Below are 25,195 nucleotides of genomic sequence, written 5' to 3'. Positions count from 1 at the left end.
GCCTTGGTTGGCGACCATCTTCTCGATCAAGGCTTTGGCATTGGCGATGGTGAGATCGAGATAGGCCCCTCCAGCAGCAGCATCCAAGTGGGCTCTTGATGTTGTCGTTAGCCCGTTGTAGAAGCTTTGGAGTACAAGCCACTCGTCCATCCCATGATGAGGACAGGCGAGTATGTATTCTTGGAGTCTCTCCAAAGATTCCGGGATGGATTCCATCCCTGTCTGCTGGAAACTTGATATTCTTCCTCGCAAGGCATTCGTTTTGCCCAGCGGGAAGAACTTGGCGAGGAACGCCGCGGAACATTTGTCCCACATGTTGACAGCTTTTGTATTCTGATAAAACCATTGTTTCTCTTTCCCCAGGAGGGAGAAAGGAAACTAGCGAAGCCTGATGATGTCAGCCGTAACGCCCCTTATGGTTACAGTCTTGTAGAGCTCCAGGAAATTCTGGAGATGGGCGTTGGCATCCTCGTTTGGCTTGCCACAGAATGGGCTAGTCTGCACCATGTTTATAAGGCTGGACTTCAGCTCGAAGTTCACGTCCCCAACATCAGCATTGGGTCCAGTCACCACATTGGCGGCTGAGGGGATGGAGAAGTCGCGGAGAGTCTTCTCAGCCATGGGTTCGGTTGTTGTTGCTGGTGCCTGAAAAGCTGGCTCGCTTGTCGACAACAAGAGCTGAGGAGGGACGACGCAAGGTCGGACCCTTCTCACGAGCTTCTCGGGATTTTCAACAAAGTTTGTTGGCAAGGAGAAACCAGTCATACACTACCCTGTTTTCATCCAATCAAGAGAAAACAAAAGATGATATTAGCCTGTATGAGCAGTAGCTACCTCTTATTCACAATGCCATGTTTATGCATTAGTAAAGATCTTTTACACCTAGTGCCATCCCCGGCAATGGCGCCAGAAATGCTTGTTGGCATTTCTTAGCACAATCACTAGGAATGGTTAGTTTCCAGCAACGGCGCCAAGAAACGCCGGGTCAGTCGCCCCACAGCGGTAACGCCATAGGGCGGCGTGCGGTATGTCTTAACGATTACAGAAGGATCCGCAAGCGCACGGATATAACGTTGTAGCATTTCACCTGGAAGTATTCAGGGTATCGTTATTTATATTTTCCCAAGGGATGGCTACGGTGTGTAAAGATGTATACCAGATACATAACCATAACAATTATGAGATAAGGTGTGAACTGCTGATCATACAGGGGTAAGTGATAATAAACATAATCGAGGGTAATGTGACACACACAAGATTAGCCAACTTTCATGAATAAAGAATAAACAAATATACCTAAGAACAAGGTCCTAGTATACTATTCATGTCAGCAGAGAAGCTATGTTAGTCACACACTTAGAGCTGCAGGTGCCGGGAAATTAGGGACGTTGGGGAGAATGACCCGTTCTGGAGAATGTCCAGACCGTTTCATCTTTGCATGAACTCCTGTACGAATATCCAAACGTCAGGGAGTACACTAACCAAGAAGCAGCTTTCCAGCGGACCGACAGGGCTGTCACCACCTGCGGTCTACCCCAGTCAAACCGTGGAGCACCGTCATATTCGAAGGATCCCGCATACCCAAGCCCCATGCTCGCATACGAGGTCACTACCCTAGCGCCCTCGGGTCCCGCATCCTTCGGATGGATAGGTAAGACGCTAAGGCAAGCCCGAAAGCACAATGAACTGATATCCTTACCCAGATGATATGGTCTAAGAAAGCAACTAATACAACTTGAATAAGAATAGAACTTGGCTACACAGGCTAAGAACATAGCAAGATAACCAAGAACGAACTCTTTATGAATAGCATAACGATAGTCGGAATACAAAGCCATACCAGAGGCCGGGGATTGCTCTCCGACCCCGAGACGACAGGATTCGCTAAGGAATTGAAGTACTAGCCTAGCTCCACTACCTAAAGAGTACAAGTCACAATGAGAGAGAGAGAGGCTTTTCCAAGTGGTGTGTGTGGTGAGAGTGGTGAGAGGCCCCTTATATAGCTAGGAGAGGTCGGTTCCCGCCATCTCTATACATGGAAACATGCCAAACCGCCTTCAGGAGGATCAGATCAAGCTTCCCGCCAAAGTGCACCTGGATGGGAGCTCGGCCTGGTTTGGCCAAACCAGTGGGTCGGCCGGCCCCACTTCACCACCTCTGGCCACCGTCCTTCTCTGGTACACTACCTGGTGGGTCCTGATGTCAGATGGTTGGTGCCGGGGCTTGGTTGGTCGGTTTGGTCTGTCAGGTGGGCCTTTTTTGCTTGTGTTACGCAGGTTGAGATCTTCTGTGGTTTCTTTTGCGAATTCTTCATGTTTTCTACTTATTCCGGACTTGTGCTCCTGAAAACAATAATTCTCCAAAACAACTATAGAGCTAAGTTAGGGATACAAATATGTGAGTAACAGGCATGGTTTTCCTTCTCTTGTGAGTATAGTTGACGGTCATATTTTGCACTTAACGACCGTCAACAATGGGCCAACAAATGGACTGGTTTCATTGATAGGCCGGGTATAATAAACCCACGGGTTTGCGGGTTTGGGTACTATATACCCAGACCCATACCCGTCGACCCGATGGGTTTGATTTGTTGCCCATGAACAGACCCGCGGGTAGAGAAATGAACCCGTACCCGTGCCCTAATAGAGTATAAACCCATTGGGTTTCGGGTACCCATTGTCATCCCTAATACTGCTCAAAATATCTGAATCCCACATATCCCCGGACCCTGTGCTCAACAGATGGGATCACAACCTCAGGTGGTGAAGAAGAAATGGGTGATCAAGGCGGCTACAAGTTCATTGCATTGTGCATCATGTTAACTGAATCTCTTTCTTTCTTGCTAGTCCTCCACTGCATCTGTTGCTCAACCTCAATGTCTCTCTGTCTCTTGCACATGCCAACAAACAAATTAATCAGCTTCTTTATGGGAGAGGAAGAGTTGTGCCTGTGTCTGTGCTGCTCAGGTCTAACCGGTCCTAGTCTGGGCAGTAGGAGACTGCTACTGTGGGGGGTGCTGCCCTTCCTCTTCCTCTTCAATCTCTACATCATCTTCGGCTTCTGAGTATCTGTGAGGTGAAGGCTCCCTTCTATGCTTAGGCACCTTAGGACAAAAAGACTCATGTTCTACGTCGGTTTGATATTTAGTCTGTGTCGCCCTTTCAATCAATTCCATCAGGTATGGCACATAGGCACAGATCTTCAATGGGTTTTTTGAGATATACTTAATTTCCTCCCATATATAGTCAGCCACACTAAATTCTTGTCCATTTGGCCCAAAGCATGCAAGCAAATTCTTTGCATGAAGTGATATGTCCTGTGGATTGCCACCTCTCTGAGATATGGTGTTTCTAAGCAGCCGGCTTAGGATGGAGTAATAAGTGTAGAGCCCGGTGACTTCTAGGATACATGAATTTCATTTCCTCATTTGGGAGAACAGTTTGATTATGAATTTTGGGCCTGTTTGCATCATGCCTGTCAAGCCCAAGCACACGAATGAACTGAGTAAATGTGACTCTATAATAATTTTCCTCAGTCATCCAGAACATGGCCCTATCATCTCTCAGATGTCCAAAGTGCACCGTGGCATAAAACTGGGAAATGACTTCCTTGTTCCAATCCTTTTGAAATCCCATGAGTTCTTTGATATGTTTGCTCTCACATGCACATATGATTTCCTGGAATAAAGGATCATTGGCTTTTTCCATGCTCCTCCAATCAACACACTGCGCCTCAATAGTGATCTTCTTGTCTCTCAGAATAACTGACTCATAAAAGTCTTGCTGGAATAGAGTGTGAAATCTGGGATCAGCTGAAGATTTTGGGTCAGGATAGGGATCAATACTTCTCCACCTTTTCACCTCCCTTGTCATTCCCATTCCATAATAATCAACACACTTTCTGGAGCCAAGTTTGGCAGGCCTCTATATAATGGGATAGGTGAGATTTTCTTCCCTTCCCTCATTTTCCTCTTCTTCCTCATCATCTCCATCAGCTTCTTCTTCACTGCTGCTTTCCTGAGCTGGGGCCTTTCCATGCCTCTGCTCAACTCTGTAGAGCTCATCCTCAACATCATCATCACTAGAAGATCCACCATCACTTTCCTCAACAATATCAGCTACTACTGCTCTCATTCTCTCTCTTGGCCTCATCTCTCTGCCACTGACCACATTGGGGCGACTAGAACCGCTCCTATCTTGATTTGCCCCGCCACTATCAAATATGCGCATTGTCCTCCTCTCATGACCTCCTGCCATCCTGCTGTGGATCCTGGGTTTAACAGATGTGCAATAAAGATATGAGACCACAGGAATAGATTGGGTTTGAATTGTGGAGAGTTTAGGAGCAAGATTGAGGCAATTGGATCTATTCTGTTCAGACCAGTCAGACCAGTCTGGGCAACCGGTCAGACCGGTCTTGCCCAGAACAGAGCCAATGGCCCCAACAAAATTCTGGAGATCTAGATCAATTCTAGCAAAGGATGTGTCGAATACTTTGTCTAAAATCACGACATAGGGTTTCACTAGTCAGACCGGTTAGACCGGTCGGATCAACCGATCAGACCGATCGGGTCAGTCTAGCCCTAAGTTGTGAATGTTGGGGACGCCACCTTCGGCCCGAACGCCGAAGAGCACGCGAAGACCAAATGATGGGCGAGTTGAAGCGAAGGTCAAGCGAAGAGCATGAGGGTCTTCGGATGATGCGCCGAAGAAGGACGAGGAAGAGTATGTGAAGGCCAAACGATGGGCGGGCTGAAGTGAAGGTCAAGCGAAGAACATGAGGATCTTTGGGTAATGCGCCGAAGAAGGACGAGGATCTTCAGAGGAGGTGTCGAGGTTGATCGTCGCGAAGAGGGATGCCCCCGGCGGTGGGGCCCATCTGAGCTGTAGCCCACTCACAATTGTAATTGGGAAATTACCCGTGAGTCCAGGAATATTCTGGGAATATGACCGTTGAAGAGGTTTAGAGTAGTATTTACACTTGGGAGGTGAAACGCCGACTATAAATACCCATGTAATCCGCATTGATGGGACACATAGAATAGAGAGAGAGAATTTTCTACTTTGTTTGGCATGCATTTCCGTATTGTTGTGATGTTCATCTGGTCCGGAGACACTCTCCACCAACAGTTTGGCTCCCACTGTGGAGACGGCCACAACCAACCCGCGGCAACACGTGCCGCCAAGGGTCCGCCCGACGATCATACCAATCGAAGAGAACTCTGACCGCTCCGAATCAGATGACGAAGAGAACTACCAAAGGGGCTACTAGCGAAGACGGCAACATCACGACCTAAGAACGCCATTATCCAAAGAACTAGAGGAGATACCATGGCCTCATCAACTCAACCCGGCAATGTTGTTCCAGTTCGACGCTGAATCAGACCCCGAAGAGTTCCTGCTCAAATACAAAGCCACCATAGAAGCAGCAGGAGGAGGCACCACATGTAAGGCGAAGGCGCTCGTCCTAGCGTTGCGAGGCCTAACCCAACGCTGGTACAAAAACATCCCCTTCGTAAGTATATTTTCATGGAATCAGCTTTGCTTTGAGCTACACGCGAGTTTCCGAGCCGTAAGGCCCGACAAAGTCACATCATGCGACTTCCACAATTTGAAGCAAGGAAGCATGACTCTACAGGAGTACCTTCAGAGCATCATGATGTGACAATCTAGGTTTTAAGGGTTAAAAATAAATTTTTTGTGTTGATTTAAAAATTGAAACCATAATTTTCAGAGCAAGGGTATTTTTGTTATTTTGGAAAAATGCAAAATCCTTTTTACAAAATAGTTTTGCAAAAGGCAAAATTTCAAAATTTATGAGGGGTTAAAATGTATATTTTATTTTTCACTTTTACCCTCATAAAAATATGTTTTTATACTTAAGGATACCCTTGCAATTTCAAAACTTAAGTTGGGTTCTTTTGCTTTTTAAAAGATTTGACGGATTTGAAAATATTTCAAAAAACTTTGATCTAGTGAATTTTTGCACAACATGAAAGTTGTAGGTCTTGAAAAACTGAACAACTTTCATTTTGGGCACTTTTTCATTGGAGCCCTAGATCAACGGGAAATTTTAATTTTCAGTTTAGCCCCTAGAATTTCAGAATATTGCAAAACCGCCCCTAGACTTCCTTCTTCTTCCTCTGTCCACTGGAAAGCAGGGGCGCCGCCCCTCGCCGTGGTTTTGCTGCGCCGCCACTGTTCTCGCCCCCGGGAAGGCTGTACCGCCTCGGAGCACCGCCATGCCGCCTCCATGCGTCGCCAGAACCCCTTCTTTTCTCCTCCGCTGGCACTTTGTGAGCACGCCACGCCGCCGCACCTTGCCACATCAACAGCCGCCCCCTGGAGAAGGTGCGCCGCCGCTGTATCCTGCCCACAGCTCGACGGAGCTTAATCCTCGCACTTCCCTTTGTGTATCCCTTCCCTTGGCGCCTATAAAAGCCCCCGCCAGGCCTCGACATCGGCATTCCTTAACCGCCGCCCGCCATTACCGTCCGAGCTTGAAGCGCACTATGGCACCCGCCCCTCCACCCCAGCTCGGCCCAAATTGGCACCTCAGTGACATTCCTCTCCTCTTCCCGGAGCTCCTAGATCCAGCTGCCCCACCCCTTCGCCACCGTCGAACCCCCACCGCAGCCCAGCACCAACTCCGGCCGCCTGCTCGCATGGCGCCGCCGTTACAGACCGTCCCTCACCCCTCCAAGACCATCTACAGGTTGCTCTCAATGCTCTCTTGCTCCTCCCCCACTTTTCCCTCGCTCCCACGGTCTAGGTTCTCCGGATTTCGGCCGGCCAGAGCCCTCCCCGCCATGAATTCCGGCCAGGGACCTGATTGCTTTGTTTAATTTGTTTCTAAGGTCCTTTTTGTAAAGTTTTCAATTCCTTTTGCTGTGAACTTTGAAAAATCTTAGAAAATGTAGAAAAATCAGAAAAATACCAAATTAATTTTGTTGTGTTCCTCTTGACTAGCTCTATCACTTTGGCTACTAAAATTTGTATGAAACTTTATATTGTGTACTCTAGTTTAATTGTTTACAAATGAGTAATTTATTTGTATCTTTTTAACCATAGACTTGTTATGCATGATTTTGGGAACCTAGCATCCTTTTGCTATGAGTAGTCTTGTATAAAATTTGTGGCCCAAATGCTTGATTTTTTCTTGTTATTTCATGTGTTTTATTTATTTCTAGCTTATATACTTATTTATTTTGTTAAAGCATGTTTTTGTTAATTTGTTAGGGTAATCTTTTTACCATGGGATCTAATAATCATAAATAGTTTATGGTAATTTTTGGGAGAAGTTTTGTGCTGTTTAACTTGAGTTTGTGATTTATTCTTGTGCTCTAGAGTTAAGTCATATATACTAGTGCTGTCTTTGTTTTTATTCGAATAAATTCCATGTTTAGGCTTAATTCATATACATGATCTTTTCTTTTGGACATTGAGATGATGTTTGAATGGTTGAAATTCTTTTGAGTTCAAATTCTAAATTTGAATTCAACCCATCCCATGTTCCTGAATAGGTTTACCCTTCCTTTCTTTTATTTTCAAACCATGCTACTTAGTGTAGCTAGCCTTGTTATTTTATGTAAATTCCTTGTGTTCCATTTACTCTACAAATGATTGCCCAATAAAGTAACACTTTTAAGCTCGGTCTAAAATATTTACTTTATTGGATAATAACTTTTTAGTGAAGGAAAGCTATACTTAAGCACTTCACTAATTTCGAGTACTGCATTGCATATAGAAACGATATCGATAGTCGACGGAACGTACGAACTATTCCAGGAACCAGACGAGGATACTTCTGAAGCCCAAGTCAACATTATGGAAGATAACGAAGACCTGAACATGAACCTGAAGTCTGAGAGTGAACTGCATGAAGTTCAACCAACGTCGTGGAATTAACTGAAGTTCCGAACTTTGATTCGGAAGCGCTGAAGTCTACTAACTTTGTAGAGTCTACTAAAGGCAAGTCTTGGTGCATAATCCTATTATTTCAAGTTATGCAACTTATTGTTCTATTTACTTGTGAATTTAAGTTATTGGAGTTGAATGCAAACCCTAGATGCATAATTATTATGTACCTATTGAATCGGAATGAAAGGCAAATGGTTGCTTTGGAGTGACTCGTCGGTACTCCAAGCGTGTGTGTTAGGTTTACCTTGCAAGGATTGAAATTCGGTTCGAACTGTTCCGCCTCTCACGGATATTTACCTTGCAAGTGAAACAAAGTTTGTACTCAATTTTGTTGAATGCAAATAATTTCTCTACCATGTTTGTATAGATAGGTGCAAACCTAGAATGGTTAATCCAACTAGAACCTGAAAGCTAAAACTTGAAATTAAGGACCTACTCTTTATTGCTTTTCAGCAAAATAAACCCCAGAGCCTTCACAAACCTTGCATGTCTAGTTAAAGGGATGTTATATACCCTTAGACGGGTCAGTCTTGCTGAGTATTAGTAAACTCAGTCTTACTTTTGACCTTGTTTTCAGGTAATCCTTGGAATGCTTGGTGAGATTGACATCATGTACGGGCTTCATCGTGATGTCATATATCGACGCTAGTTATCGTTTTCTTTTCAGCTGTTTATAAACTCTGAAGAACTTATCTACTTTCAAACTTCTTAGGTATTCCGTTTGAATTCTCAAACTCAGCTTATAATAACATTTACTATTGAAGTTTGTGTGGTAAAATTTGTGTTTATTGTAATCTCTGGGCTCACCTTCGAGGGAGGTATGTTGTTTCGATCCGAAATCCAGTGGTGTTATCGGGATTTTACCCGACAGACTGTTAGATTACTCTGTTGAAGTGCGTGTAGATGATGGTTAGGGCACTTTAACTGGATTAATTCTAGCGGTTCTGCCACACATGAAGCTTCGGGCAAGAGGGTCGGATGTTGCCGACCAGAGCATCATCGATTTAGTAGTAAATGGGATCAATCTAGGCCCATGCGGAGAATACATATCCCGGCAAAAGCCGAAGATAGTCACCAAGCTATTCGAGATAATGCAAGAATACTGCATATCTGACCACGCGAAGAGGCAAAGGCTCGAAGAGATGAATGAGCAGAAGAAGTCACAAAACAGTGAGAGGTCCCACTCAAAACCATGGCACACTGATCAGGCGAAGCACTAGAAAATAGTGAACAACATTTTCGAAGAAGAACCTCGAGACTCCAGACACCATCACCAGGGAAAAGGCGAGAGGGACCGTCATGATGAAAGATTCAGCCGCGATGATCGTCACCATCGCGAAGTGCGACACCACAAAGGCCGAAGAGACAATGGCGGCCGAAGAGAGAAAATACCATTATGTTATTTCCATGGCAAAGACAAAGGCCACTGGACTAACGAATGCCCCATCACCATCGAGAAGAATGCAGAGCTCGAGCGCCAAAATGCCCAGCAAGCGAAGCCAGTCAACTACATCTCACAGCCACTTCAACAACCTTCCACTCCAACTACCACTTGGGCTCCGACACCAAATTGGCTAGTGTCATATCCAATTTACAACTACAACCCGCTGCCATACGCGTAGCAAATGCCACCTGTGCAGCAGCAAATGCCAATGCTACCTCCTCCGCAATACAATCAAACATGGTCGAGGGGCTCCACGCCACAGTCCCACGACCCAACAAGCCTACCCCCACCACCGAAGCTCGAGCCGGGGCAGACACCAGAAAGAGCAAGCGATGCACCCTCTGGCAGCATGGTTAACATCATCAATGCCATCTCTGGAGGATCCAATGAACCAGTGCACTAGATGAAGAGGCAACACAAAGAATACTTTACAACTGTCTCTCATGTGAGCGAAGGCAAATGCTTCCGAACACCTTGGTCGCACGTTCTGATATCCTTCACACAGGCAGATCTTCGGCCGCAACGCTACCCTCATAATGACCCCCTCGTCATCAGGGCTAACATTGTAGGGAATGATGTAGGGCGAATTTTGTTAGACAATGGAAGCTCCGTAGACATCCTGGTGTGGCAGTGCTTCGTCAAGATGGGTTTCACTAAAAAAGCCTTACAGAAGTCGCAGTACCCGCTCATTGGCTTCAGAGGAAAGAGGATCGATGCTCTCGGCAAGATAGAGCTCAATGTCACATTCGGCGAAGGTGCAATGCAGAGAACTGAAGCAATAAACTTTGACGTGGTGAACATCAACTACCCCTACAATGCCACCTTCGGCCGTAACACTCTAGTAAAGTTTGCAACAGTGATCCATCAGTCATACTTATGCATGAAGCTGCCTTCGGCCGGTGGAGTCATTACAGTCTTCGGCAATCAAGAAGAAGCAAGAAGATGCGAAGACAACGCATCTAGCGCTAACAAGAGTGTCCATGTTATTGAAACACCAAAAGAGGAAACTGTGGCTGCAATCAGCGAAGACCCATAAGAGTCAGGAGGATATCTCCAGCAGAGCACACGAAGAAAGTACCTTTGTGTGAAGACGTGGACGACCGAATGGTAGTCATCGGAAAAGGGCACGAAGAGGCCGAAGAGGCCAGACTCATACAGTTCCTGCATAACAATCAAGATGTGTTCGCTTGGTCGTCATCAGATCTGCGAGGGGTCAGTCGAGCGGTCATCAAACACACGCTCAAAGTAAACCCGAAGGCAAAGCCAGTAAAGCAGGGCCAGAGAACAATGTCCGAAGAAAGGCAGAAAGCAGCACAGGCTGAAGTGCAAAAATTGCTGGACGCGGGCATCACCCGCGAAGTTCAGTATCCAGAGTGGATGGCAAACATTTTCATGGTGCCGAAGAAAAACGGGAAGTGACGAATGTGCATAGACTTGAAAATCCTCAACAAGGCATGTCCAGAAGACGAATACCCACTGCCGCGCATTGACATGTTGGTCGATGCGGCGGCTTGCTCGGAAATGCTGAGCATGCTAGATTGCTTCTCCAGCTATCACCAGATCTTCATGAACAAGGCAGACGAAGAGAAAACCAGCTTGACCACTCCCTTCGGGGCATATTGCTATGTGAGAATGCCAGAAGGCCTTCGAAATGCAGGGTGCACCTTCAACAGAATGATCAAAATTGTACTGGGGGGCCAACTGGGAAGAAACATCTCCGCATATGTCGACGATGTGGTTGTCCGAAGCAAGAAAAAGGAAGACCACATTCAAGATCTCCATGAAATGTTCGCAAACCTTCACCGACATGGCCTGAAGCTAAACCCAGAGAAGTGCATCTTCGGCGTCCAAAGAGGCAAACTGCTAGGCTGCATGATCACTGAAAGGGGAATTGAGGCAAATCTAGAGAAGATCGAAGCCATCAGGCGGATGAAACCGCCAACTACAAAGAAGGGGGTGCAAAATCTAACATGCAGGTTGGCTTCGCTAAACCGATTCATCTCCAAGTCAGCTGAATGGTGTCTTCCATTCTTTAAAGCATTGAAAAGCTCTGGCAACATGGAGTGGGGCGAAGAGCAGGCGAAGGCCTTCGAAGCCCTCATGCAATACATTGAAAATTTGGCAGCTATGTCCAACCCGTCGGAGAAGGCGGAGTTGCTATTATACATCGCTACATCAGGAGCAGTTGTCAGCGTGGCTCTCGTCGAAGAGCGCACAGTCGAAGGGGCATTGACGTAGGTGCCCATATATTTCGTTTCCGAAGCCCTCAAGGTCTCAAAACTGTTGTACTCAGAAATGGAGAAGATGGCATATGTTGTCTGGTCATGGAAGCGCGAAAGCTTCGCTACTATTTCCAAAGCCACAAGATCAAGGTCCCAACGTCTTTCCCTCTTCGGGACATGTTTGAGAACAGAGAAGCCTCCGGCAGAATTGGCAAGTGGGCTACACAGATAGCTGAACACACTATTGACTTTGTCTCTAGGTCAGCAATCATCACAGGTCTTGGCAGACTTTATCGCAGACTGGACTCCAGCTACACCTTCGCATGAACAGCCGAAGATTGAAACAATATGGTAGCTCGAGTGTGATGGGGCTTATCAGAGAGATGGAGCTGGGGCTTCGGCAGTCTTGACAGCCCCTTCGGGAACGCAGCTGAAGTACGCAGTCAGGCTCGACTTCGAGGGGTGCACGAATAACGTCGCAGAGTATGAAGGCCTACTCTTGGGTCTTCGGAAAGCAAGAGCAATGGGCGCGCGAAGGCTATCAATCAGGTCCAATTCTGAGTTGATCACGGGCCACATCAACAAATCCAAGAGAGCACTGAAGCCAGAGTTGGCGAAGTACTTAGTAGCAGTGCGAAGTATGGAAAAGTATTTCCTTGGGTTTAGCATACGCAGCTTCCCCAGATCGCAAAACAAGCAGGCCGATCAGTTGGCGAAGGCAGTAGCACAATTTGATCCTCTACCACTAGATGTGTTCTTTGAAACATTAAAGCAGGCCTCCGTCAATTGTGCCAAAGAGCCTGCAAAGTTCATCAATGCCATAGCCAGCGAAGACTGGAGGGCTACTATCATGGTCTACCTTCGCGGGCACTTCGTCTCGAAGGATGAGAAGGAAGAAAAGAGAATGGTGCTCCGCGCCCGAAATTACAAAATCATCGGCGAAGAATTGTACCGAGAGGGGGTCTGCGCGCCACTTCTAAAATGCATTTCACGAGACGAAGGCAAGCAGTTACTCCAAGAGATACATGCAGGGATGTGCTCCTCGCACATCGCAACGAGGGCTCTAGTAGGCAAAGATTTTTGTGAAGGTTTCTATTGGTCTTCGTCTGTGGCAGATGCACACGATGTGGTTCGCACATGCCCAAACTGCCAAAGACATGCCCCATACAGCAAATTCCCACCCGACGAAGTACAGTTGTTTCCTCCGATATGGCCCCTCGCACGGTGGGGCATCGACATTGTTGGGCCACTACCTATAGCACCAGGAAACTAAAAGTACGCTGCAGTCGCAGTTGAATATTTCTCGAAATGGGTCGAAGCCAAGGCGCTCAGAGACATCACGGCCGGTGCTACAGAAATTCTTTTGGCAGAACATTGCCTGTCGCTTCGGCGTACCGAAGGAGGTCACAGTGGATAATGGCAAGCAGTTTGACTGCGCAACTTTCAGGGAATTCAGTACACAGTTGGGTACGAACCTATGTTTCGCTTCGTTCTACCACCCGCAATCAAATGGCGCGGTGGAGAGGGCCAACGGCATCATCTTCCCAGGATTCAAGAAAAATATCACCGAGATGCCAAAGGGAAAGTGGGCGGATGAGCTGCCAAGGGTCATATGGTCTCATAACACAACAAAGTCTAGGGCCACAAAATTTACCCCTTTCAAGCTTTTGTACGGCGAAGAGGCCATAACACCAGAAGAAATCTAACTCCAATCTTGGAGAACAGCCGAAGGGGCAGACACGATTGAAGAGGACATGAAGCCTTCGATCGACACGATCGAAGCGAGCAAGATGCAAGCAGCAATCAACCTGGGCAAGTATCAAGAAGAGACACGAAGATGGAAGAACAAGAAAGTGAAGCAGAGATATATGAAAGAGGGGGATCTGGTGCTTCAAAGAATATCGAAGGCCAAGCAAAAAGGCAACATGTACAACAAGTGGGAAGGCCCATTTATCGTCGCCTCCATGGCAAGACCAGAGGCTTGCAGGCTTCGCACGCTGGAAGGCACCGAAGACCCATATTCATGGAACAAGGACATGTTATAGAAGTATTATGTGTAAGAGCTGTGTAAGAGCCACTGGAGGGAAATAACCGAAGGGGCTTGTAGACTAGTTTTTTTCTTTTTATGCAAATTATTTTTCCGTTTGCGAAGGTTCGCACAATGTATCAAAGGGCCCGTACTCTTTTCCTCATGGGGGAAGCCTTCGCGCGTTCAATTTGGGCGTCGAAGGTGTGAGGTTTTTGATGAGGCGGAACCTTGTGTAAACCCCTTGTGAAATATAAACAAGGCCCCCCGAAAAATACAAACTCGCAAAAGCACATGTATGCTGCAGGAGGCGCTGAAGCGTTTGTCACTCTTCGTTGAGCAAAGAGGGGAGTCATCGGCACAAATTGCAAGCTGTGATGCTTGAAAGAAGAAAGCACGGGGCGCAATCCCGAATAGGGGCCTCGCCCCCCTTAGCTTCAATTCCAAAGAAATAAAGAGAAATCCCTTCGCATAAAATGCGAAGGGTGGAAAGTCCTGTTGTGCGAAAGCCGAAGGCTAGGTGCAACCTTCTCCGGCTAAAGAGCCGAAGGCCCCCCTAACAAACTCCTTACGTGCGAAAGCCTAAGGCGGGAAAGTGCTGTCGTTCGAAAGCCGAAGGCTAGGTGCGACCTTCTCCGGCTAAAGAGCCGAAGGACCCCTAACAAAATCCTTACGTGCGAAAGCCCAAGGCGGGAAAGTCATGTCGGGCGAAAGCCGAAGGTTAAATATACCCTTCTTCGGCTAAAGAGCCGAAGGCTCCATAACATAGTACTTGAGTTAAATGAAAAGCACAACTTGCTATTGAGAACTTTACGAAGAACAGGGTGACCAGACAACCGGTTCATCGCTCCCGCTAGTCGAGCGAAGGGGAGGTGGCGTTTCGCGAAGCCAAGTTGCGCGCGACGGCCGCGCCGACAAACAAAACAAAACACGTTCACCCTCACCCGTGCAAAGGGGGGTGGCGCTTCGCAACACAGATTTTGCACAGCCGAAGGGTAAACGAGAGAGAAGAACACATTTATTACAGATGCAAAGTACAGTTATTGTTACAATACAACATACACTTTGCACAAAGGCGAGAAGACACAATAAATCATACAGTTACATTCGAGGCTTCCTCCTCAAAGACGATGTGGTCCGCCTCAGATACGAGTTCGGGGACCGCGCAATCTAAATTTTTTTCGACTGTTCGGCGAAGAAATGCTTCAAAGCTGTCCCCTGCAATTGAGGGCAACACAACATTAACCAGAGGCTTCGGCGAAGACGCCTTTGCGGCGATACATAAATTCATGAGGAGACAACAGCTCTTCATCCACAGGCACCGATTTTGGTTCGAGGAGACCAGCGGGAGCACTATACGGCCTATCCGTGTCGAGGATTCATTTTATTTCATGACGAAGCACGCGGTCAGCGAGAATTTTTGCATGCTTCGCCATATCGCGCTGAAACTCAGCAAAAAAACGCTTCGTATCGGCATTCCGATGCTCGTAAACTCGCTTTCTATCGGACCAAAAGTCTTTGAATGAAACCCAGGGTTGACGGGCATGAAACTTCACCCAAGACGCACTAGCAACGTAGAAGTCCCCACGTTTCAGAACCCGAGGAAGGATACCTTCGGTCACCTGCGCAGGAGCCAACGCAGGGTCCTACACAGATATCGAAGGTGTTAGTTTTCAAAAATATTAATTACAACTAAAAAAGTTGTCCACACAATCACGAGCCACGACCCTCACACCTCGACAGCCGCAGGGCGAGAAGAAGCCGCCACTGTATGGTCTTCGAGCATCGGGGCTTCGTCAGCAGCCCCCCGACCGTCTTTGCAAGAAGGCGGCACGACGGTCCCACTAGCTTGACGATCCGTGCCTTCAGGTCCTTCTTCGGCAACCGCAGAAGCCATAGCTTCTGCGAGGATGGGCTCCGCGACGGAATCAGCTTTAGCTTGGAGCAGAAAGATACCAATACCTAGAAACGGTGAGCAACTCTTAAAGCGAAGAAGCAGAGCAATCGCGAAAAACAAGCAGTCACCTGGGGCTTCATTCGTTTGACTTCGCTCCGCAAAATAGCACGGCCTTCACGCTTGAAGAAGTGGTCTATGAAGTTCTTGGCAATGTTCTTCGCCAAGGCCGGCAGCGTCTCAAGACGGACAGCTTCCTCCCCGGGCCAGCGAAAGCCTTCGTCACGGAGAGGATAGATCTGTGCCTTCATCACTCCGCCTGTGTTGCCAGCTTTGGCGGCAAACAGTCCATACACTGTGGCACTCAGAGTGCGAACAACGACCACAGCACTGATATCTTCTTGGAAATGGGCCCCAGCATCCAACATGGCAACGCACGAGCCACTTGAAGAACGCCTCCAGTCCAATAGTGTCAGTGTCCTCTGGATACATGTCACGGGCCACAAGCCCATACTTCGCATGGAGATCAGGAAGCTCCTCCTGCAACTTCGCCGCGCCAGTTTTTATAGCCTCCTTGAAAGAATGAAGCCGATTCCGCATCACGGTCCGGCGGGTCTCCGCTACCTCGACAAGCTTTTTGGTAGCCTTCGCCGCGTCTTCCGCTTGGACTGCCCGCTCAGCTGTTGCCAGAAGCTCCGTAGTAAGGGTGGCCTTCTCCGCCGTGGACTTGTCAAGGCATTGTTGCAGGGTGGCTTTCTCCTGCTCAAGGGTGGCCACCATCGCTTCTAGGTCTGAAACAGCAGATCTCGAGCTGGCTTCGGCCGCCAGCTGCCGGGCCGCGCACCGCGCGGCCATGAAGGCTTTGAGCGATAAATCCTGGGCACTCATGAGCATATTCTCCAGCCTAGATTCCATCAGCTCCTTCTCCATCAGCGGGAAGCAAAAAGATTCCCCCGCTTCAGTCAGGAGAGCACGCTCTCGGTCCCGGCTTTCAAAGCGAAGAGACTGCACAACATTGCCGCCAAGACGCATGGCCGCGAGCTTCGCACCCAGCTCGGCGGTGACAGCCTCCGGATCAGCGTCACGAACAAAGTAGTTGCTGCTGTCCGAAGAGCTACTTTCGCCTTCGCCATCGCTTCCTCTGTCCTCGGAGCTGGAGGAGGCTTTGTCCAGCGTGGACGGCGCCTTAGCATCCTGGCCAGATGCAGGAACCTCACGTGCCATGGGCGAACGAGGGGCGGATTCGATCTCGATCTGTACCTCTTCTTCACGCCCCTCGTCATCACTTTCAATAGTGGTGATGAACTCTAGATCCAGGCACGCCGAAGCTACATTCACCGGCATCACCTTCTTCGGAGCAGAGGGTGGCCCTTCAGCGGACGGACAGTTTCTATAACTCGCACCAGCCGTCCTTAGACTCCCCTTTGCTTTGTAGGGGCGAGGGATGCAAAATGGCATCAAGAATCCGGCTTCGCTTCATCGGCGCCACCAAGGAGGACGCTCGCTTCCTCTTTGCCTTTTCCAAGGCACCTATACGGGCGCACCCTAGCCCTCGGCAAGTTTCACTTCGGCCAAATGACGAGGCGCCGAGAGGCCCAGGGCATGGAACACCCAGTTCCATCAAACTCAGCCAAGGTGCCCCACCAAGGCTTTATGCTCGTTTGTGGTGACCGGCCCAACTATCTCATCGGCCCAGCTCTCAACAACAGCAGGATCAACACCTGCATGAAAAAGAGGTGCAAGGCGTAAGTGACAAAGCGGGGCAGTAGCATCCGCAAGACCAAAGAACAAACAAGAAGCTTACAGTCGCCCCGAAGATTGAAGGTAGTCGCGATGTCAAGTATCGGTATACCCTCGATTCAGCGGCCTTCAGCCAACCAGCTCGAGACGGCCCAGCCAGACTTGACAGGGAAGCAGTCACACACCACAAACTCTTTGATGATGTCTCGCGTGCTGAAGGTCTTCGATAACTTCCGAAGTAGTGCGAGCAAAGCCTCGTCTTCGGCTCGGACATGGGAGGCAGCCTTCAGTATGTCAACGAGAGCTTGGATGCGGTCCACGATGAGGGAATGAGTCTTCGTCATCGGGTCCAACTCGACCTTGTGATAGAACCAGTGGGACGCCCAGTCAGTTGCCCACTTGTTCTTGTTGGTAGCCACAGGACAAGGCAAATTCTTGTGCATGGCGAAGGTATAGCACCCATATTGGGGGATGGCTGATATCTTTGCGTTGTCCAAGGTCTGCACAGCAATCTTCTTTGGCTGATAATGGACCCGGAACACAGGAGCAAAACCCTCGGCACTTGGAACTATCTGGCATGTCTTCGCCAGCCACATGTACAGACTCAGCCGAAGGATCGACGTCGATGTCATCTGGTGTAGGTATACCCCAAATAGATGAAAGATGTCCACCACCACTGGGTCTAGCGGCAACCGAAGACCGGCTGTGAACAGGTCACAAAAATCGACCACTTCGTCGCTGCGAGGCTGCGCAATTGTCTCACCCTTCGGCGGTTGGCGGACGTCATCCGCAGAGACAACACCTCAGTGAACCAGATCGTCGAGAAGAGATGGCATCATCTTCGACGGACCAAGAATAGTGGATGTTGGCCCCTTCGCGAGATCTTTGTTCGGCGCCATATCCGAAGAAACGGAATTTCCTGGCGAAGCCACTTTCTGAAGCGTTGCAACCGGAGGGAGTCGAAGAAGAACGGGCTCCAAACAAAACCTTCGCGAGAGAAGATGCTGAGAGTTAAGGGGACAAGAGAAACAACCAGTGGTGCTCGCTGTTCGCGGCACTACTATTTAAAGGGGGGCGGCCGCGACCGAACCAAAATGCCAACGCCGCTAAGTGAAAAGACGCCGACAGCCACCCCACTCTGTGACCAAGACAATTAAACCCAAGGGGCAATGATGTCTCTTCAGAAGTCGAGGAGCAGGGACGTTTTTCTCCGACCAAAATTGTTTCCCGCCAACTTCCGGGCGCAAGCTGACAAACTAACCCCAAAAATTTTGTTGTTCGACAAAGGTGCGCGACATTTTTTTTAGCAAAATGACACAGACTGTGCTTCGCCGACTACCGCTGTGGCGCCCAGTCCGAAGGGTGGCGCTTCGGGCGCCAGCGACACCCGCGAAGTCGAAGCCACGCCCTTCCTGAACTCGGACCGAGGTTCCGAGGGGCTACTGTTGGGGACGCCACGTTCGGCCCGGACGCCGAAGAGCACGCGAAGACCAAATGATGGGCGAGTTGAAGTGAAGGTCAAGCGAAGAGCATGAGGGTCTTCGGATGATGCGCCGAAGACGGATGAGGAAGAGTACGCGAAGGCCAAACGATGAGCGGGTTGAAGCGAAGGTCAATCGAAGAACATGAGGGTCTTCGGGTAATGCACCGAAGAAGGATGAGGATCTTCAGAGGAGGCATCGAGGTTGATCGTCGCGAAGAGGGATGCCCCTGATGGTGGGGCCCATCTGAGTTGTAGCCCACTCAGAATTGTAATAGGGAAATTACCCGTGAGTCCATGAATATTCTGGGAATATGACCGTTGTAGAGGTTTAGAGTAGTATTTACACTTGGAAGGTGAAACGCTGCCTATAAATACCCCTGTAATCTGCATTGATGGGACACATGGACTAGAGAGAGAGAATTTTCTACTTTGTTTGGCGTCCATTTCCGTACTGTTGTGGTGTTCGTCTGGTCCGGAGACACTCTCCACCAACAGTGAAATCTACCAAAATATCCAACAAAAGTGAATGATCTTCTAGGGGCAGGTTTTAGGATGTAGCAGGGGATGTTCTACCAGAGGGATATCAAATCTACGGCCTAGATAAGTAGATCGAGATAAAACAAGCCATAGAGTACCTTTAGGCCGAGATTTTGAAGGAGAGGATGAAGGACCGCTTTGGCAAGGCGGTCAGGCTGGTGATGCGCACCAAATCCCCCAAAGGAACACCTTCTTCCTTAGATAAAACTTCAAATCGCCAATGGGCGCCTTGTGCGCGAGTTTGAGAGGGAGACAGTGAAAGGAGGCAGGAGTGTCGGTGAATGGAACATAGTGTAAAGCTCGATTTATTTCCGAGAAGTTGACGGTCAGAACGTGAAATTATGGCTGTCAACACCCCCCCCCCCCCAAGCTTAAACTTTTGCTCGTCCTCGACCAAAGCTCAAACTGAGGCTCGGTGGATTAGGAGTTGCATCAATGTTCACACCCTGCAGGTACCTTGTGCACAACATATTACTCGTCCCGTATGTACTGAGAGTAAGTTGGCTCATACCAAAGGTTCTGGAGGATGGGGCATACTCGTTTTCATCCCTTGGTCTTGAGCGGTTGAAGGACTGAACAACCTTCACCGGAATGTTTTCAAAAGAAGTTCAGGTTTCCCAATGGTACTCTCGAGTCACTCAAGGTGTATGATCCTCACATGGGGTCGGAGTTTTGACCCACTTTTCCGTACTCCTAAGGCTGATATGTGGAGTTTATAGGTAGGGAGAGTGTCGCATACCTTGGTTACCTATATTGCCGAGCCGAATGGTGATCCATGAAGGATTGGAACTTAACCAAATTCCGATCTTGTGGGATGTAAAAGAGATGGAGCGAGATGAACTCAGGTTTAGGAAGGGAATTTGGTATTTTATTTGAACTCCTTGTTTGCAACTCTTTGGGAGAGTGGGATTTTCTTCTCTCATTTTCGTTCATTTTTTTAGAGAATAATCTCCTCTCTCTCTCTTGCTCAAATGATTCTAATAACTTTGGAGTTCCATGATGAGAAGACCTTGTATGGGATGACTGGGTATATGGTGGAGACTTTGGAATGTATGACAGCGAGAGGATGGTGTCTGGCGGTGGATGTCAATCCCGGAATGGGTGGTTGACAAACCAGACATTTGAGGCTAGCAAACGATGGTTATATGAAGGAAATTGATCGGCAGATGGCAAGTTCCATTTCCTTGACGGACACAACGTTCGACAAAGCTCATGATAACACAAGATAGCTCATTTCGGTTTATAACATGAGAGGCTCTGGATGGGTCATTATAACCATGTGGGAAACCTTCACCATAATTTTAAGTTTTAAATGATTCTGAAAGGTTCCCTACTAGAGCAAGCAGTCTTAAACCCGGTTTGGGCTATCTCGAATCCCGCAACAACTTAGATGTCGGAAATTAAACTCATGCCTCCACTCAACCATTTTTTCAGTGGAACTAAACTGCGCCAACTAGCTCATGTACTAGGATAGTAAAAAGCTATAAACAAGGCACATACGAGGCATGAACAAAGCAACTATTCATCATTTCCAAAGCAAGAGCTTGCACGGATTTCCACTCATATGAGATTATTATTATTATTATTACTTTTTTATATGCGAAATTATTATGGCATGGCTACTGAAAAATGGTCAGGATGTGATGACTTACATGGCGGTATGACCCCCCCCCCCCAAGCTTTGAAGAAGCTCAGCCCTCCTCATCGGAGTCCTAATCCTCCTCGTCCTCTTCCTCGTCCTCATCGTCATTGTCCTCTTGTTCGGGCTGTGGGTACTGCTGGGACTGATAGTAAGGCTGAGATGGTTGATGGTCCAGCCCCATGTGGATGAACAAGTTGGAGACGTCATAATGCATTGCCGATGTCAGCCCCCAGCTCTGCTGAGTCAGCTCGGCGTTGTGTGCTATGGTCTCCTGCATTTGCTGCTGTTGTGTGCCAAGGGTGGTGATCTGGGTCGAGAGGTCGGCAAAGCTCCGCATTATCGGGTCCTCATAATTGAAGCGTGCCGATGCCGAAGGACCCATCTGTGGAACATAGGATGGATGAATACCTACGGGGTAGTAGGGTCCCTGATCACTAGCATACCCACTGCTGCCGGCCTGGAACGAGCTCGGGTCGCCATGGGCATAGTACCCATAGGCTTCCTCGAAGCTCATGTTCTGAGTAGAAGGTCCGGGCTGCACAGTAGTGGGGGCCGGGGTTGCTCGACGTGATGGTCCTGCTCCGGCTTGCTGGTCCAGCCGGGTTCTGCTTCGTGTCTGTGGACCTGCAACACTCCGCCGTGCGGGCTCCTTCTTCTCCATCTGCAAGGTTAGGCTTTTCACCGCGTAGAGAGAGAGTCTTGGGCATGGAAGCTTGATCTCTCTATCGTACCTGGGGTAACACATAAAGATGGAGTTTCCGGGCCCTTCACGCATCATGTGTCCCTACACGAAGTGCTCGAGGCTAACCTCGTAACTGAATGCCTCGGTCTCTGGCATGAAGATGACCTCGGCATTGTCCATCACACCAACGTACCTCGCAATGCGAGTGACCAGGGAGGTCATATCAATGGGGCTTTTGCCGGAGATCATCTTCTGCTAGTGAGCGAGCATGGTTCTGACTTGAGACCAGCAGATTTGCTTTGCCATGGCGTACAGGTACTCCAACTCGGGCAAGCTGTAGAGGCGAAGGTCTGTACGAGGGTGCACAACCATGGTGAGCCACTTGGCTAGGAACCTCAGGGTAGGATTATGGATGGAGACTTTGCTGTTTTTGCTACTCACAGGTTCATTTGATATTGCACTCCACCATGAGTTTCGATCATAACGATGTTTCTTAGCAAGCTCGTTGGGGTCAAGGATGCATCTTTTATGAAATCCCAACGCGATGCTAAAGTCTTTTAGTTTCATTACGAATTTTTCATTGAAGAGGCGGAAATGAACTTTAGTTTCAGCACCAGTTTCTTCAATGGCATGAGAAATTAGAAACTCCATGGTTAGGAGCTGCGAACCTGGCTCAACAATGTCGGCGAAGTTCTCCCATCCGACGGTGGTGAGGGTGTTGTTGATGTCCTGCTTGAGTCCTGTTTTCATGAGGAAGCGAGATTCGAACCTCTTGGCATGGCCGAAGTTCTGCCTTTTCAGTAGCTCCAGGGCCTCCCGTTCGTAGTCGTTCTTGACGGCGATCTGCTCGACCATCGTCAGAATCCTGATGCAAAGACGGGTCCTCGGGATTACTGGAGGTTCCTCTTCCTCCTGGGACACATTTGTATGGCGATCGGAGTCGACCAACATATTATCACTTGAGGAGGATGAACTCCGTGAACTCCTCGAGCTCTTTGAGAACATCCTCTTGATCTTTTCCTTGGCCTTCTCGAACATGATTTCTACAAAATGTTAGCACACAGTACCCAAAGGATATGACAATTAAGAGGAAGGTTAGTCGATCTTGCGGGGCATTAAACCACCACAATGTTCTTCGTTCAGCGTTCCATGATTTTATTCAAGGGAAATATTTTTGGTATTTTCTGGTTTATGAACTTCACTAAACACAACTGAGATTTTATTTGTTTTTGGTTGAGCTAGCACTTTGAGTTCTCCACTTCATTAGCTCAAAAGAGCTTGATCAGACAAAGGAACTCAGGAAGAGAGAGGAGATGGACGAGCTCGGGCTAGAACATGCAAACCTGAGCTTCTTGTGCACTGCGGAGCGTCACCATCGTTGGATTTTATAGCGTCGCGCAGAGGCCAGGCCGGCCGGCCTAGGTGAGGCCGGCCGGCCTCTCACGGTGGCGAACGTGCCACGGCGAAGGTCTACGGCATAGCTCTGCAGGCTCTGGTGCTCTCTTTCGGTGGTCACTGGACGTGAACGGGGGAGAAGAGCCGGGCGGCCTGAATGGGGTCGGCCGGCCTGCACCTGCACGTTCAGTGCCCGCGCTTTGTCCCTTGCTCCATGTGCAAGCAATTCTTCCCATTCCCTGCGGCTTCTGGCCGACACGAGACTAAGTGGGGCGGGCCGGCCTAGGTGGGGCTGGCCGGCCTAACACATGGCCAAAATTTTTCGAAAATTTTTGTTAAGTTCTTTTGAATGAAGATTTCCGTAAATCAAATGTGCTTTGGTTTGAAAACAAATATGCTTATGGAGAGATGAAGCAAAGTGTATGCAAGAAAAATTAAAGTATCCTATATGCAATGCAATGATGGATACGTACCGTGAACCTCATGGTGCGGGCTCGGGTTTTGAGTCCGGAGCTGGACTCTCGATCTCTTTGGTTCGTTTGTCGTCGCTGGGTGGAGTTCCTGACGATGACCCTTTCTTCCGCCACACCTTCTTGGGTGTGGGTTTTGATTCAACCTCTTTCTTTTCCGATTCCAGAATTTTTTTACGTTGGATCCTTCGTCTCGCATTTCTGTAGTTGTGAAGCTTAATTTGCTTCGCCTCCTCTTGAATCCGTAGACTTTCTACGTACTCAATGAGGGATTTAATAGGTGGGATGGACGGCTTCTCCGGCTCTTTCTCAGATTTCTTTTTCCGGTTGATTGCCTTGACTTGAGAGCATTGTTCGACCTTTGGTTTGAAGGCAAACATCTCCTTCTGACCATTGATGTTGAGCTGAATTTCTCTGGCTCCCACATCAATACTTGCGTTTGCGGTACTCAAGAATGGCCTCCCAAGAATCAGAGGTGTCTTGGTGTCAACTTCCATGTCAAGGATGACGAAGTCTACGAGAATAAGGAAATTCCGGATTTTCACCAGAATGTTCTCTGCTACTCCCGCGGGGTAGCGAACCGATTGGTCCGCTAGCTGCAAACACATGGCAGTAGGGGCAAGCGCATGATGATTAAGGCGGTCATATACTACCTTGGTCATGACGCTGACACTTGCTCCCGAGTCGCATAGAGCATTTGAGAAATGTTGGGTCTTGATTGAACATGTGATGGTTGGGCAGCCTGGGTCCTTCTTCTTCACCAGGAGAGGATTGAGTACAGCGGCGCTACACTCTTCTGTTAACTTCACGACCTCGGTGGTGGGCAGCGCTCTCTTGTTTCCAAGAATATCCTTGATATACATGGCATACGTAGGCACCTGCATAGCATCAAGAAGCGGTATATTGACATATAGCTTCTTTATTACCTCGACGAACTTGCCGAATTGTTCGTCGGCCACCGGCTTCCTTATCCATTCCAGAAACGGTAAGGCATTTGTATCGTGGTAATCCCGTGAAGTTCTAGGGGGTTCCACGGGGTCTTCCTGGGCTGCAATTGTGTTGGAGTCGACAGCCTCCTCCTGCTCTTCTTCTTCAGCATCAGCATGGCTGGCGGATACGGCTTTCTGCTTGATTCCTGCATCCTGTGGGAAAGGTGGCTCCCGTGTGGACTTACCACCACGCGTAGTCACCGCATTAACGTTCTCTTTGGAGGGAACTTCCAGTTGCCCGGGCAGTTTCCCCGTGTTAGCATTAGGACAGGATGAGGCTAGCTGAGCTACCTGAGTCTCTATCTTCTTGTTAAAGCTCAACTGGTTTTTAATAACAGAGCTAAAGCCCTCTAGTTGTGAGGCCAAAGATTCCAAAACCATGTCATTAGCAAGAAACTTCTTACTAATTTTGTCATTTATTTGCTTCTGGCCATAAACAAGGTCTTTTAATTGTAACACCCGGTTTATAAAAGAACATAAACCGAGCAATCATATACGTGCCAGGATCAAGTCACACGTATATACAACAGAATGAATAGTATATCACAGCACATATCACGAATAAGACATAATAAAACAAATACGAATGTTATTTATTACAATAATGACAAAATGTCTGAATACAGCGGAAGCGAAGTACAAATACGATAAAAGCTCTCCGAAGCTGAACAGGGCGCCACAGGGACGTCAACTGGGAGACGAACGCCTAGAAGTCCTCGTAGTCCTGGTAGCGCTGGACGAACTCCCTCGTG

The 25,195-nt window shown here is 48.4% G+C and overlaps 1 protein-coding gene across 1 annotated transcript; it reads right to left on the bottom strand.

Annotated features, from left to right (window-relative positions):
- Positions 1–3,923: 3,923 nt before the first annotated feature.
- Positions 3,924–4,256, bottom strand: LOC120713333. The gene has a single exon (XM_039999317.1). The coding sequence runs from the start codon at positions 4,254–4,256 to the stop codon at positions 3,924–3,926; it is 333 nt and encodes a 110-aa protein (XP_039855251.1).
- Between the last annotated feature and the right edge of the window lie 20,939 nt (positions 4,257–25,195).

Source organism: Panicum virgatum, chromosome 6K, assembly GCF_016808335.1.
Source record: "Panicum virgatum strain AP13 chromosome 6K, P.virgatum_v5, whole genome shotgun sequence".
Taxonomy (NCBI): Eukaryota; Viridiplantae; Streptophyta; class Magnoliopsida; order Poales; family Poaceae; genus Panicum; species Panicum virgatum.
The sequence above is the reverse complement of the archived record's forward strand: the minus strand, read 5'-3'. Positions and strand labels throughout refer to the sequence as shown.

Bases quoted from the DNA above. Each gene is read 5' to 3' on its own strand.
- LOC120713333 (XM_039999317.1), bottom strand. From the start codon at position 4,256: ATGGCAGGAGGTCATGAGAGGAGGACAATGCGCATATTTGATAGTGGC.